This window comes from Ursus americanus, chromosome 6, assembly GCF_024610735.1.
Source record: "Ursus americanus isolate L20-20 chromosome 6, mUrsAme1.1.p, whole genome shotgun sequence".
NCBI classification, from domain to species: Eukaryota; Metazoa; Chordata; class Mammalia; order Carnivora; family Ursidae; genus Ursus; species Ursus americanus.
Window position 1 is genome coordinate 51,879,155 of NC_142132.1, and position 16,324 is coordinate 51,895,478.

At 35.6% G+C, this 16,324-nt stretch overlaps 1 protein-coding gene across 1 annotated transcript in view; it reads left to right on the top strand.

Moving 5' to 3' along the window:
• Positions 1-16,324, top strand: part of CFAP70 (cilia and flagella associated protein 70) — a 99,071-nt gene that overhangs the window by 35,304 nt on the left and 47,443 nt on the right. The window contains exons 10-15 of the mRNA XM_045783586.2: positions 2,861-3,031; positions 3,216-3,296; positions 5,064-5,155; positions 12,358-12,418; positions 12,747-12,941; positions 14,434-14,565. Coding sequence (XP_045639542.1) covers positions 2,861-3,031; positions 3,216-3,296; positions 5,064-5,155; positions 12,358-12,418; positions 12,747-12,941; positions 14,434-14,565 — 732 coding nt within the window. The remainder of the gene's footprint in view (positions 1-2,860; positions 3,032-3,215; positions 3,297-5,063; positions 5,156-12,357; positions 12,419-12,746; positions 12,942-14,433; positions 14,566-16,324) is intronic.

A 16,324-nucleotide genomic window follows, 5' to 3' on the forward strand; every position in this document is an offset into this window, starting at 1 on the left:
TCAGAAACTCCATATTAATAAAAGCTTTTTGGGATCTCTAATAGAAAAACTAAAAATAGGTTTAAATGTCTAATAATAGAGAAAGACTTAGTAAATTATTATAAATAAAAATGATATAATATGTGTCCATTAAAAAAGATAATTGTTAATGTTTTGTAAATAGTTAAATGGAAAAAAAGAATGCCAGAATGTTACATATAGCATAGATCAAAATTAATTCCAAATGAGTTTATTGAAATAGTTAAATGTGAATATAAAAGTAGAAGTGGCTATTAATTAAAAGATACAATTTTAGGGAAGATTTCCTAGGCTTGAAAGCAATGAAAGATATAAAAGATTTAGATTGCCAAAAAGTGAGTAGCTTCTATATGTAGACGAAATCATCATAAACAAAATTACAAAGTAACTGAAAAACTGGGGGAATATTTGAATACATATCTGAAAGATGGCTATTATTCCTAAAATATAAAGCACTTTATCAAATTGGTTAAGAAAAATACACCAATTTTTTTTTAAAGGGCAAAGTACATGAAACAGCAGATCACAAAAGAAGAATGCCAATGGTGAATAAATATAAGAAGAAACATTTGGCCTTATCTATAATCAAAGCATTGCAAATTAAAATAATAATATCATTTTATCTGTAAAATTAGACAATTCTTTAAAATACGATAATGCCCATGGGTGGCAAAGGTGTGGTAAAACCACTCTCATTCACTCCTAGAAGTGTAAATTAGTACAAACTGTCTACAAAAAAAATTTTTTTGTCAGTATTAAGAAGCTTAGAATACTTAAATCTTTTTCCATAGTATTCCTACTTCTAAGAATCTATTTTAAGGAAATAAGTAGAATTTTATCCAAATTTTACTACATGAAGATATTCTTAGGAATCTGAGGGAAACAGTGTATCATAATTGAAAGGTTATAGGCCTTGATGTCAGTCAGCCTCTAGTTCGAATTCTGGACCTGCCATTCACTAGCTGGGTGACTTCAGGCAAGTGACTAAGTTTCTCTCAACAAACTTGTCTTGCAAGAAACACTAAAGGAAGTTCTTCAGCTTGAAAGGAAATGGCACCAATTGCTAACGTGAGTCCACCAGAAGAAATGAAGAACACTAGAAATGGTTAAGTTTAAGTTAATATAAAAGATTTTAGAAATATATTTTTTTACTTTTACTCTTAATTTCTTTGAAAGACATTATATAAAGCATTAATTATATTGTTGGGTTTATAACATGTATAGATTTGATATATATGATAATGGTAACAGAAAGGAGGGACAGTAGTATGGAACTACAGTGCACTAAAGTTTCTACATTATACCAGAATTAAGTTAGTATCAATGTGATATAGATTGTGATTAGTTAGGATGGCTAAGAAAATCGTGTGTACATATACATATACACAAATACATATGTGTATATAAATATATATATAAACAAAGGAATTAAATGAGAGCATCACAAATATTTAACATAAAAGAAGGCACTTAAAGGAAGAGCAGAAGAACAAAAAAGACAAAATATATAGAAAACAAATAGCAAAATGGCAAACATACATGTAAATACTTCAACAATAACTTTATATGTAAGTAGCATTAAACACCCCAATGAAAGAATAGAGATTACAAGACCGGATTTTTAAAAATCAAGATTCAATAATATGCTGTCTAAAAACAGACACACTTAGATTCAGATACACTTATATTATAGTAAAAGGATGGAAAAGATATACTATGCAAATGGAAAATGTAACAGAGCTGAGTGGCTATATTTATATCAGACAAAAGAGACTTCAAGGAAGTATTACTAACAACATAGAGTGGCATGTCAGAATGATTAAAGGGTCAATTAATTAGGAAGATAGAATTTACGAAGTATTGTATATAATAAATATATAAATTATAAATGTATACATACCTAACAACAGAACCTCACAGTACTTGAAGCAAAATCCAACATATTTGAAAGGCGAAATAGATAATCTGATGGTAACATTTAGAAATTTCAATATTCCGGTCTCAATACTTGGTCGAAAAACTATACAGAAAATCTATGTTAAACACTAACTCAGCATACAACCCAGAAAATCATGTTTAGGAACTTACCCAAGAAAACTGAAAACCTGCATTTACACAAAGACATGTATGTGAATATTTATAGTATATCAGTGAAACTATCACTGTAATCAAGATAATGTATATCAAGATACATTGAGATAATGTAAATATCCATTACCTGCCCCCCCCCCAAAGTTTTCTTGTGTACCCTGTGATCCTCTCATAAATCTGATCACTCTTCCCCTCTTTGTTTTTTGGTCTGGCTTCTTTCACTCAGCATAAATTGTATTTAGATTTCATCCATGTTGTTTAATTAAAAAAAATTTGTTATGAGATTCTTTTCCAGTCATTTACCTAAAGTTTGAATTTTCTCATGCAAAGTTTTTAGTTTGAACTCTAAATTTGCCTTATTTTTCTGATTATAGTTGATAGGCCAGTAGTAATTACATAATATTTCTTATACAGAAATAAATTCTACCACTTAAAGTTCATCTGAAATTGTTATGAAAGATTAAAAGCTTTCTGGGAGAAAGAGTTATGAAACACCAAAATCAGGCACGTTTGAAGGGGTTCCTCATAATAATTTAAATAATAGGGCAGGCAGCTAACTTCCTATGATGGTTTTACCTATTCAACAAGTATGGCAATCAGTAAAGTTTTTCATTTCCCCTATCTCCCTCTGGTTCTACAATGGTGAGATTATCTAGAAAACTACATGATGTGAAAGAATAATGTGAGTTTCTTTCAAATTTGTCTCATTTGCTTGTGATTCATTGCATTTTTTGTTGTTGTTTATTTTCAGACCAAATGTTTATTTAGCTTGTTCCGGGATACTGGCCATCATTTGATTCAGAATAATAAAATTGGAGGAATTAATTCTCCATTGTCTAAACCTATTGTTTCTAAGAACCTGAAAGAAGAGAAAACAGTCAAAGAAAAGGAAATGGAAGGAAAGCTTAGGCCTGGGGATTTGGTAGGTTGTTTAGAAGATGATGATTTTGCTAGTTTTGTTACATTACAGAGGCTTGAACTGATTTCTTATCTGGCAAATTGCATCAGTTTAGTTTGCATTTTGTTGCAACATAATGATCATTGTTCCTAACATTGTGAAGACCATGTAAGAATTCAGTTTTTGAGGTGTGTTCATTTTCTTCCAGCAAGCACCTAGTATAAAATCTCAGAGCTCAGATACTCCTTTGGAAGTTGAACCCTCTCTAAGCCACAATCCAGAAGGACAGGTAACTATGCATAAAGAGTTGGAAAATTAAGTATGATATTGTGAAAAATGCTCATTATCTTAGTTACCATCCCATATTTGCCATGACTAGTTTATGACTTTGGGTAAACTTCTTTGTCTTGCTGAGACTCTCTAAAATGAGCAGGTAGTACCAAATTAAATTTAAGGTCCTTTCTAACATTACAAGTTTATGTCTTTTATTAATTTACTATATTATGCACTAGGAGGGATGCAAAGATTTATGATCTGCAGCATTTACTCATCTGCGTTCAGGAAACTCAGCAGTCTGGTGGGTGAAACAGATGGGTACATAACTAACCATAATATAGAATTTTGATGAATGCTATACTAGAGGTACAAATAAAAGGGCTGTGAGGGCTCAGAGAAGACGGATTAATCACCCCTAGGATGGAGCATTCTCAGAAGGCTACATGGAAGAGGTGGCATCTGCACTAAGTAGTGAAAAATAAAGAGAACACTTTGCCAGATGAAGATGAGAGGGTGGGCATTTCAGGGCCAGGGAATAGCTTGAGTCAAGGCACAAAGAAGGTAGCAGAATTTGGAGTATACCAATTAATTTAGTGTATGGAGTAGAGAAATGAAAAAGAAAGGAGAGATTCTAGAAGGAAGTAAGAAAGGAGAGAGAGGCTGCACTGAGTTGTAGAAAGGTTTGTTGTTGAAAGGCTTGCTAAAAGTTTGGGCTTCATTATATAGGTGATGAGGGACTCTTGAGCCTCATCTTGGAGACTCACATGAAAGGTTTTTAAGTCATGTGGAAATAAGACCTTATATGTATTTCAGGGCAGAACTCTTGCAAGGATGTGAAAAAGAGAGAATGGGTGGGGGCTTCAAATATCAGTTTATATGTTTTTATTATAGTACAGATGAGTGTTAGTGCCAGTTTGATTTAGGGAAGAGGTTGTAGTAAAGAAAGTCAGAAAATTGAAAAGGCAAGATCTGGAATTAGGAAGTTTGAAGGAGCTAAGGAAGAAAAGCTAAAGGTAACTCAGGTTTCAAGCCTCACCTTCTAGAAGGATGACAAAATCATTAAGAGAAAAGTCAAAAGAGAGGTCAATGTAAGGGAGATGATAAGTTCAATTTGGGACATGTTGTATTTAGGATGGTGGCAAAATTCTGGGTAGAAGTGTCCATCAGGTTGCAGTTGGTAGGTGGTGATGTGGATGCTGTGAGTGGGAATATCAGAACATTATGTGACTATTTCCACAGGACTTAGAAAGTCTGGAGACAGAAAGAATAGCATTCATTTAAAACAGTTCCAAGAAAAGTATTGAACAAGTTAAATAGTGCTTCAGCCGAGATAGAAGTTTCCAAGAATAAAATTGAAAATGCTTTTCCACAAGAGATAACCACTATTACTATTTTCTTTCCAGCTATTTTTCTATATTAAAAATATTTTGGGGCGCCTGGGTGGCTCAGTCGTTAAGCGTCTGCCTTCGGCTCAGGGCGTGATCCCGGCGTTCTGGGATCGAGTCCCACATCGGGCTCCTCTGCTGGGAGCCTGCTTCTTCCTCTCCCACTCCCCCTGCTTGTGTTCCCTCTCTCGCTGGCTGTCTATCTCTATCAAATAAATAAATAAAAATATTTTAAAAAATTAAAAAAAAATATTTTGACAGTCAAGATCATGCTGTATACATATAGTTGTATATGGAGTTTTCTTACTTGTATTATGAATGTTATGTTACTAAAATTTGTTCATAAATATCTGTTTTTAATTGAAAGAATAAATTAAAGAAATATATCTTTACAGCAATATGTAGAAGCAGGGACATACATTGTGTTGGAAATTCAGCTGGACAAAGCCTTGGTTCCAAAGCGAATGCCAGAGGAACTAGCCAGAAGGTGTGTAGCAATGGTTCTTATACTCGTTTTGCAAAAACATTTTAGGTATAAAAAAAGGAATTCAGATTGTCCCCATAAATACAGTTTTCCTAGGCTAAGTAGCAGACAGTTTCCTGTTTTTTCCTCTCAGATGAAGTTTCTTTTGTTACTGTTGTTTTCTTATTACATAAGCAGTATATACTTATTATTTAAAAAATGAAGATTTTGAGAAAATTGAGATCAGCAAGTATATAAAAACACTCAGATTTCTACTCACCCAGTGATAGCCACTTTAAAAAACTGGTAAATATCCTCTGGAGTTAAAGTGAAGTTTCTATATTATATACACACACCATAAACATACACACCCATGTCACATATAAATAAATGTAATTTTTGAAAATGGTTTTTATATTGTACCACAGTGTTTTGATTGTGTTTCTAGAAGATTGTCCATTTCTTCTAGGTTATCCAATTTGTTGATTTACAATTGTTCATGGTATTCTCTTATTATTCTTTTTATCTCTATAAAATGGGGAGTAACGTCCCTGTAGAGCCAGATGGGAGGCTTGATTTCACCACCCTGAGATCATGACCTGAGCCAAAATCAAGAGTCAAACGCTCAACCAACTGAGCCACCCAGGTGACCCTGTCACAGATTGTATTTTTAGACATTTTGTGCCCATTAGCAAAGATTTCTAACTACTATTTTATGCATTTACCTTCTAAAAACAAGTAAAGAGGAGTTAACAAACCAAAAGTACAATAATACTGGCTTTCATATATACCTTTACCAGTGTTCCTTATTTCTTCAGTTACTTTCTAGTTACTGACTAGTGTCCTTTCATTTCAGCCTGAAGTGCTCCCTTTAGCATTTCTTATAGATTAGATCTTACTAATAGACTCTTTGTTTTTGTTTATTTTGTTAATTTTTTCTTCATTCTTGAAGGGTAATTTGCTGTATGTAGAATTTTTGTTTGGCATTTTTTTCTTTCAAAACTTTAAATATGTTACCCTAGTACCTTCTGGCCTCCATGGCTTGTGTTAGTCTTACTGACATTATTGAAATTATCTGTTTATCTTATGTGACAAGGCACTCCTCTCACTGCTTTTTGAGTTTTTCTCTTGTCTTTGACTTCTGACAATTTGACTACAATTTGTCTTAGTATAGATCTCTTCAAGTTTATTGTGCTTGGAAATTGTTATGCTTCTTGGATGTATAGATGCATGTCTTTCTGCCCCTTTCCTTCTCTCTTCTCCTTCTGGGTTTCCCATAAGTTGTATGTTCGTCATACAAATTGTGTACGTTGATGGTGTCCCACAGATTTTCGACCCTGTTTACTTTTTTGTTGTTTGTTTTTCTTTCTGTTCCTCAGACCAGGTAATTTCAATTATCCTATCTTCAAGTTTGCTCATTTTTTCTTTTGCCTGACCAAATCTGTTGAACCCTCTAGTAAATTTTTCATTTGAGTTATTGTACTTTTCAACTATAGACTTTCTATTTGGTTCTTTTAAAAATTTCTATCTCTTTACTGATATTCTATTCTTATTTTGTTTATATATTATTTTCCTGATTTCTCTTAATCCTTTGTTTGTGGTTTCCTTTAACTCTTTTAGCACAAGTAAGTTGCTTTATTTCACATCTTTTTGTAGCTGGTCCAGTGTCTGGGCTTCTTCAGGGACAATTTCCATCATTTTTTTTTTTTAAAGAGCCATATTTTTATGTTTTTTTTAATACATTGGGTGATTTTTTTTGTTGTTGAAAACTGGACAGTTTGATATTATAAAGTGGGAAGTTTGGAAATCAGATTTTCCCCTTCCCCAGTGTTTGCTGTTTTTTTTTTTTTTTTTTTTTAAGATTTTGTTTGTTCATTTATTTGACAGAGAGAGAGGCAGCGAGAGAGGGAGCACAAGCAGTAGGAGTGGGAGAGGGAGAAGCAGGCTTCCCGCTGAGCTAGGAGCCGGATGCAGGGCTCAATCCCAGGACCCTGGAATCATGACCTGAGCCAAAGGCAGACACTTAACGAGTGAGCCACCCAGGTGCCTCCAGTGTTTGCTGTTCTTAATTGTTGAAGTTGTAGGTTGTGTTCAGCCAGTGTTTTGATTGAGAGTTTCTTGAATGCCAGGATCTTAATATAATCAAACAACTAAACAAATAAAACAAAAATTTTTTGTTTTTGTTTTTGTGGATGACTACATGCTGGAACATTCTTTTTTTTTTAAGATTATTTATTTTTAGAGAGAGAGAGCATGTGTGAGCAGGGGGAGGAGCACAGAGAGAGGGAGAGAAGCAGACTCCTTGCTGAGCAGAGAGCCTGAGGAAGGGCTCAATCCCATGACCCTGAGATCATGACCTGAGCCAAAATCAGAATTGGACACTTAACTGACTGACCATCCAGGTGCCCCTGGAGCATTTTTTTAAACATTTAACTAGGCTGTTTATAATTCTGCCTCAGCCTTCACTTCCTGCTTGCACTAGGACTATAGATCAGTCAGTGGTGGAAGTTTAGGGTCTACTCAGGTCTTTTCTGAACATGTATCCTGTCCTGAGCATGTGTGAGGCTTTCTAAATTCTTCTGTACAAGTACTTTTGAATACCCTAATTTCCCAAAGAAACTGTCTGGCTTTTCTTTCTAGGCCTTAGGTGGTTTGTTGTATCTTAACCATAATCTTTTGTCCCACAGAGCTATGGGTTTTTGATAACCTTACAATGTTTTTGAGTAATGCACACCTGCTAGTTTTCTACCGTGAGTGGATTTCAAGATAAGAGAAACAGAATTGAGTGCCTTCTGTCAGTCATTCAGGTAGCCCCAGATAGATTAGAACAAATGCAGTAACTTGTGAACAAGGTCTGCTCTGCTTCTCCAGAATCAGAGCCCAGTGTGCCACACTGGAAATGCAGGTTGCCATTTTCAATATTGCCAATGAGCTGGGAATGGGGTGAGGCAAGTGCAAGTAAAAATGTCACAAATCTTGCCCAGTATTATAGTTGCCTTTTTCTTGGTTCAGTATTCATTTGGTTGCTGTAAACTTTTGACTGTCTTCCACAGTTCTGTCAGAGTTGGTTATGACAGTTTCTGGTTGTTATTGTCAATGTTTCTATGGTGGGATGGGAGTTTAAAGTTTTATACTCTATCATTTTGCTGATGTCTAGACTTCACCTTTTGATGCGAGGAACACTATGCTCAGTGCAGGATGAAAGGAAACAATAGCTTTTATCTTGGAGATTATTTATTACAGATATTTTTAAGGCTTTTGATAAATATCCCCAAATTGCCTTCCAAAAACTTGCAGTTCCACAAGTGATGTATGAGCCTGATCTTTCTTCATACATTCACCAACACAATACTTTTTTTATATTTGCTATTTGGACAGGGGAAGAAAGTTTCTCATTTTAATTTTAATCCACATTATAAATGTTTTAGTGAGATTAAACATGTTTTCACATATTAGTCATTTGGAAGTCTTCTTTTGAAAATAAAATGAAATTAATAATCCAGAAATAGAAAGTTAAAAACTCAAGCCATGGAAACAAAGAGGAAGAAAGTGTTAAATAGAAATTTCACAAGTAAGCATCAAATCTTAGTTGTTTAACAAAAAGGGAAGTCCTATAAATTATGCAGCTCTAATCCTAAAGGAGGACCCATGCTAGTTCCAAAAGAGATCAGATATCTCCCTGGCATTAATTTCTAAAACAGATTTCTCATTTGAACTTTTACATAGGGAATACTGAATGACAAAATAACAGCATGCTTAATGAAAGTTTTATAGCAAATGTAGGTGCAATTTTTTGTAATTTTTTAATTGAAGTATAATTGAAATTTAACATTTATTAGTTTCAGGTATACAACATAATGATTCAATAGTTTTATACACTGTGAAATGATTACCACAATAAGTCTAGTTAATATCTGTCCTCATACAGAGTTACATAATAATTTTTTTCTTGTTAACAGAGCTTTTAAGTTCTACTCTTTTAGCAACTTTCAAATATGCAAATACAATATTATTTTTTTGTTTTTCTTAAATTTTATGTATTTTTTTTTTTTTTAGTTATTTCTATACCCAACATGGGGCTTGAACTCATGACCCTGAGATCAAGAGTCACGTGCTCTTCCAACTGAGCCAGCCAGGTGCCCCTCAAATATGCAGTACAGTATTATTTTTTTATTTTATTTTTAAAAGAATTATTTATTTATTTGAGAGAAAGAGAGAGAGAAAGCCCAGTGGGGAGTGGCAGAGAGAGAGAGAGAATCTCCAGTAGACCCCCTGCTGAATCCAGAGCCTGATGCGGGGCTCCATCCCACCACCCTGAGATAGGGACCTGAGCCACCCAGGTGCCCCTATTCTTAGACTTTTTAATGAGATATGGTTATTACCTGTAAGTTTTTCTTTGGCTGTAGGGAGGTAGAAGGTAGATATCTCCTCCAAGCTAGCCCAAATGACAATATTATAGAGCAAAGGCAAATTAGAATGGCAGCGTTAGAATATCAGACCCAATATTCATAAAAGATGGTTTGCCTCTGGTTCCTGGCTGAGACATATATGTACCTAATTGCTGAATCTATGTCAATGTATAAACATATATAAATTTAATGTATTCTTAAACATGAAGTAAAGCTCAATTACTTTTATAATAAAAGAAATACAAATTTAAAACTACCCTTAAATACCTTTATTTAATTGTAGAAGATCAAAAAAGCTTAATAACTCATTAGGTTGTTGATGAGCACATTAGAAATAGATCCTCTCATTGTAACTAGTGAGAGTATAAGTTGGTAAAATTCCTGTGGAGGACAATGTCGTACTAGCTATTAAAATACATAAGCATGTGTCTTTTAACCTAGTAATTCACTTCCAGTTAACTTCTTTACAGATGAAGTTCTTAGCAAGGCCATTAGTGACTCCTGCATTATTAAATCCAGTAGTCTGTGTTCAAGGTCATTGAGACATGTTATTAGTGTTTAATGACTCAGTCCTCCTTGAAGCACTTTCTTTACCAGGCTCTCAAGATACTATACTCTCTTGGTTTTATTCCTCTTCCTCTGGCCTTCTTTATCTCTCTAGCCTCTCAATGTTGGAGTCTTTCAGAGCTCAGTCCTTGGACCTCTTTTCAATTTACATTTATTCCCTTGGTTTTTTCATCTAGTCTCATGGTTCTAACTACCATCTACGTGCTGATGGCTTCCAAATTTATATATCAACCTTGGACCTCTCTCCTGAATTCATATATTTAATTCTCACAAGCTTTATTGAGATATTATTAAAGTAAAAGCTTTATTGAGATGTAGTCCACATACCATTCACTTCACCCATTTAAACTGTACAATTCAGTGGTTTTAGTATACTCATAGAGTTGTACAGCCTTCATCACAATCAACTTTATAACATTTTTCTTACCCCTAAAAGAAACTGCATACATTTTAGCAGTCACTCTACATTTCCTCCCAACCCTCATGCCAACCACTCACCCAGAATCCCCCAGCCCTAGGAAACCATGTATCTACTTTTTCTCTGTATAGATTTTCCAGCTTTGGACATTTCATATAAATGAAATCATACAGTATGTAGTCTTTGTGACTGGCTTCTTTCATTTAACATAATGCTGTCAACGTTCATCCATACCGTAGCATGTATCAGTACTTCATTTCTTTGTTGTTGAATAATATTTCACTCTATGGGTATACCATGTTTTTCCCCCATTCTTCAGTTGATGGACATTTGGACAATTTATTCTTAATACAGCATTCTATACTGATTGTGTTAAAATGGAGGTCAACTCATGTAACTAACTCCTCTGCTCAGAAGCTACTAGTGACTCCCTGGCACACTGTAGAAAGGCCAGAATCCTTTTAATGGCTTACAAGGGCCTAAATATTGTGTATGCACTTTGCTCTCACTTTTTCTGTCCAGCCATACTTGACTTCCTGCTGTTCTTCACACATGCCAGGCACGCTATTGCAGCCAGGCCTTTACACTTTCTGTTCCCTTTGCCTGTACTTTCCTTATGCCAGATATCTACACAACTTGCTTCCTCACTACCCTGAGGTCTTTACTCAAATGTTACCATCTCAGTAAGTGTCTTGATGAAATGTGTTTCCCTACTTCACCACCTTAGCCCCCAACATAGTCTGTCTGCCTTCCTGCATTATTTTTCTCCATGGCACATATCACTAACATATTTATCTTAATTATTGTCTTTCTTTCCCCACTAGAATATAAGCTCCATCAGGGCAAGAATTTTTGTCTAATTTGTTTAATGCTTTATCCCCAACACTTAAAAAAGTGCCTGATGGATGGGTACTCAGTATATATTTTGAATGAGTGAATAAATAACATTGTCTCTGGAGAGGAAATTGCGTGGCTGGACTACAAGGTTGTCAACAAAGTTGAGGACAACAAGACAATTTAGTATATATTGTTTCATACCTCATAAGTTTTGAATCAGAGGATATATAACCTATTAAAATAAATATAACTAAAATTAGAAATAATGAGCAGAGGTATACAATTACATAGGACCTATTAGAGAAAAGCTGAATTTGTAAATTTGATTGTAAACTTTAAGGCAGTATTATATACTTCAGCAGGAATCTGAAACTATAAGGAGGAAGAGCTAAGAATTTAATTTCCTCTCGTTTTTGTAAAGTCTCCTGAAAATGAAAGGTAGAAGTTTTGGCATAAGTAGGTTGGCAGTAACAAAATATGTGTACTATGTCTGATATCATTATTGTAATTTAATGCAGTCATAAGTTATGTGTACCAAGGGGACACTTTTTATCCTAGATGGAGAGGAAAGAAAAGCATTCACTTGCCTGTACCATTTAGATTTCCAAAACTTCATTCTTTCAGAGACTCTACAGAGTGAATCTAAAATCCTAACACCCATTTCTTGCGAATTCCCGAGTCAAGCAGTCTCTTGAGTGCAACAGCAGTTTTAAAAAATGCATAAGAGTAAAACCAGGGCTCCAATCAGCCAAAAGTACAACTTAGCTACTTTCTGAGTAGCTGCTTCCTGGCTTCTTTCCTATCTAGTCCATAGCTGTATACTATTCTATGGTTCACATCTAGGCATTTACATGAGAGAATTGCAGTGCTCAAATGTGATGTGGGAACAGAACTTAGATCTCTCCCATACAGGCCCTTTGGAAATAGGAATAAGAGAACATAAATCTGCAGATAATAAAGTTTGTGTTTGTGTTTGTCATTTTTTTCTGGTACAGGGTCAAGGAAATGATTCCTCCAAGGCCACCTCTTACCCGTCGATCAGGAGGAGCTCAGAAGGCAAGTGCCAAAGCCAAGGTGAAACTATAAGTGATAAGGTATTGAATACACCCACTTGAAAATAAGGCATGGACTCTTCAGTATATTTTCTAGAAGGGGTGAAAAATTGTAGCTTCACATATTTCTCTTCCTGGTTCTGTTTGTGACCAGTGACATACAATGAATAGTGAACAGTGTTTAATCTTTGGCTGGTAGTCTCTGAGCTGAAAAGTAAAAGGTAATTTATACCTAAGCATTATTGAATGTAAAACCCAATCCAGTTTCAGACGTCCATTATATATCTTGATCTCTTTGAGGCGTCTTTACCAGATATTTTATATTTTCCAAGGCGGTGAGTGACTACCACATGCAGATCAAGAATATTTCTAGAGCTATTCTGGATGAGTATCATCGGATGTTTGGAAAACAGGTGACCAAACTGGGGAGTGATATGGATAGTGAAACCATGGAGGAGCAGAAGTGCCTGCTCAACTATGAACTTAACTGCTCTGGAAAATACTTCGCTTTCAAAGAGCAACTCAAGGTAAATATTCATTTAGTTGTTCAACGGATTGTTACGAAGCATCTTCTCTACATTCCTAATTCTTAGTTTTTCTCTGGTCATGTTCAGCTATGCTTCCACCATTCTTGCTATTGGTACTAAGAGTTATGTTCCATCTGATAGAATATGAGAAGCTCCACTTGTGCAAAGCCTTGGAATGGTTCAGTATTCATTCCAAGTGTGAGCTTTTAAGAAATTAAGGCTTTACTTGAGGCTAGGCCAGATTTTGAGCCAGTTTTCATGTTGCTGTAGCAGGCAGAAACTCTGAACCTGGTACTGATTTCATGACTAATTTTCTGTCTCCCATTACCTACCTTTCCATAGTGCACAGAATCACTAAGATTTGAGAAATATTTACTTAATAATAATTTCCTACATAATAATGGTTAACATTCATTGTTTGCTATACGCCAGACAAATCTTTAAATGCTTCATATTTTACTAATTTAATCCTAACAACGACCCTATGAGGGAGATGTCTCTCACTTTACAGGTGGAGAAATGCAATATTAATTGGTTAAGTAATTTCCCCAAAGTCATAGAACTAGTAAAGGTTAAAGATGGGACTCAAATTCAGGCAGCCTTCTTGCTCCAGAATTCACATTCTTAACTGCTCCACTGGATTGCCTCTCTGTGCACATTTACTATGTGTCCCATGCTGCACTTAACAGGTACAAAGAAAGCACATGGAAGTAACAAGGTGAAAAACAACTGACGCCCATGGAGGCGAGGAGCTCTTCTTAGTAGGTGGCATCGTCACAACTTAGTTTGATTCCTGGTTCTACCATTACTGGCTGGATGGTCAAATGACTTTACTTCTCTGAACTTTAATTTTTTGTAACGATGAGGAATAATACTAATACTATCACATGGGATCATTATGAGAATTAAATAATATGATGCATGGAAAGTGCTTTGTACAAAACCTGGCAGTAATGTTAGCTGAAGGGGGAAAAGCTGTCATGGCTATAGCAGTATGTTATTTGTACAGATTTTAAGCTTCACCACCTACCTGTTATATTTCTTTGGCTTCTCAATCATCTTCTGAAGTAAGATAATAAGACCAGAAGTAACATCCATATAACAAATGAGGACAATGTAGTAGTAAATTTAATTTTTGAGATTATATAGTGGCAGGATTAGAACAAGAATTCCATCCTCTAGACTGTTAAGTCAAGCCTTTTCCTTTTGTATCGTGTGGTCACCATGAGAGATGTAATCCATAAACCTAATGCTTAGGTGTTGTTTAGTTTTATGGCTCTCTTCCTATGATATGAGTTCTGCATTGACCATATTAGTGATGACGTCAAGAAAAGAAGTCCATCAGAGAGCTGACATTTTAGCAGTTACCAAGGGAGAAATCAATCACTTTCTGAAGTTCTGATGAGCCTTAGAGCAGAAGCTCAAGGGAGGCCTGTGTTGTCAGCATGGTGCTGAACTTTGTAATCAAATGGATGATCTGTGTCTCTTCCAGCATGCTGTAGTAAAGATTGTGAGAGAGAAGTATTTGAAGACGACATCGTTTGAAAGCCAGGAGGAACTGCAGACATTTATTAGTGAGCTCTATGTGTTCTTGGTGGATCAGATGCATGTGGCCTTAAACCAGGTAAGTGTTTAAGAACTAAGAGCCCTTCCTTTTCTCCATAGGACATCAGGGTCTCTGAATGATTCCTTCCTTCCTTGCTTCCTTTCCTCCTTCATTCAGCAAACACTTATGAGGTGTCTACTCTGTGCTAGGCTCTGACAAAGGTGAATAAGAAACTGCCTAAATTATAAAACTAATTTTGGGGAGAACAGGGGAGAATAATTCGACTCCCTGGCATAATAGCTTTCGTAACTGTCATAAATGTGATGGATAAAAGAAATATATAAAATCAGCTAATTAAATTATAAAACAAAAATCATCATTTCATTTATTCTGTGAATGTGTGCAATTCTCAGTTTGCTCTCTGTGATCGGCAATCAAAACTAAGAAATATTATGAGCTTTCAGATATTATACCTGAATGACAGTGACACTTCAAACATGCCTTTTCTTTTTTCTTTTTAGAGAAGGGGGTGAGTAGGGACAGAAGGAGAGGGAGAGAGGGAGAGAAAGAGAGAGACTCCCAAGCAGGCTCCCTGCCCATTGCAGAGCCCCACACAGGGCTCGAGATCGTAACCTGGGATCATGACATGAACCCAAATCGAGAGTTGGACACTTAACCCACTGAGCCACCCAGGTGCCCCCAAACATACCTTTTCTATTTGACTGATAGCCTGCTCTTCTCCCATTTGTCTGCTTCTATCTGTATTTGTACAGCTTATATCTTGTCTTCATTTGCTCATTTTTAAATGTATACAGTTGTGGTTTATTTGAAAACAATGACAAAAATCAAAGTCTTTTTGTGCCCTTGGTAGTCTCTAAGCAGCCATGCTTCCTCAAGCCTTCTATTCTATTTGCTTTTTCCTTTACTGTTGTTTTCTTCTCTGTCACCATCACTTTTTTTTTCACCTGGTCCAGCCTTTCTGGAAGAGGAAGGTGAGGAGTGTCCGATATCCTAGAATTATGGAAACAATCCCACCTTGGACACAGATGATTTGGATAAATTGCCTTGAATTGAGCATGAGATAGTAATTATTTTTGCCTCATGACCCCAAGGAATCCCTGTCTAGTAGAGAAGAGAGGCATGAAATACAAATAAGTGCAGTAGGGTGAGGTAAGTGCTGTGATAGGGACGTGTCCATGGTAAGAGCAAGGTTAGGGGATGCCTAAAGAAAGAGTGATCAACTTCACCCTGAGATCTGTCAGGAAAGGATTCACAGAAGACCTGTGGCTTGAGCTTGAAGGCTAAAAACTTCTCCAGGTGGATGTTTCAGAGCATTTGAGTCATAGGGACCATCACAAAAACTTGGAAGCTTGGAAGTGTATGGCATATACAGAAACTGATATAGTTTAGGAGTAGAGGTTGAAGTGGTTAAGGGACATAGAAGTAGGAGGTGAAGCCAGGGATCAGTTCCTGGTAGGGGGATTGAGAATGTGGATGGAAGCCTTATATACCACACAAAGAAGTTTTGACTTTTTCCCTTTTTAGCATTTGGAAGCAATAAATTTAATTCTTTTATAAGTGGAATAATACGATCAGATCTACATTTTATGAAAAACAGTCTGATAACAGTATGTCAGATGGGTTAGATGTGGTGAAACTGGTGGTTTTTGTTAATTGGTTATTATGTAGTAATAAAGGGGTCAAAGATTCTTAAGTTTAAGGCTCAATGACTAGGTAACTGGTAGTACAATTAACCAGGACAGGAAATACAACACAAGTGAATTTGGTAGGAGACAGGTATGTTGAAATCACTTTTGAACATTGGTTCTTGTGGGGT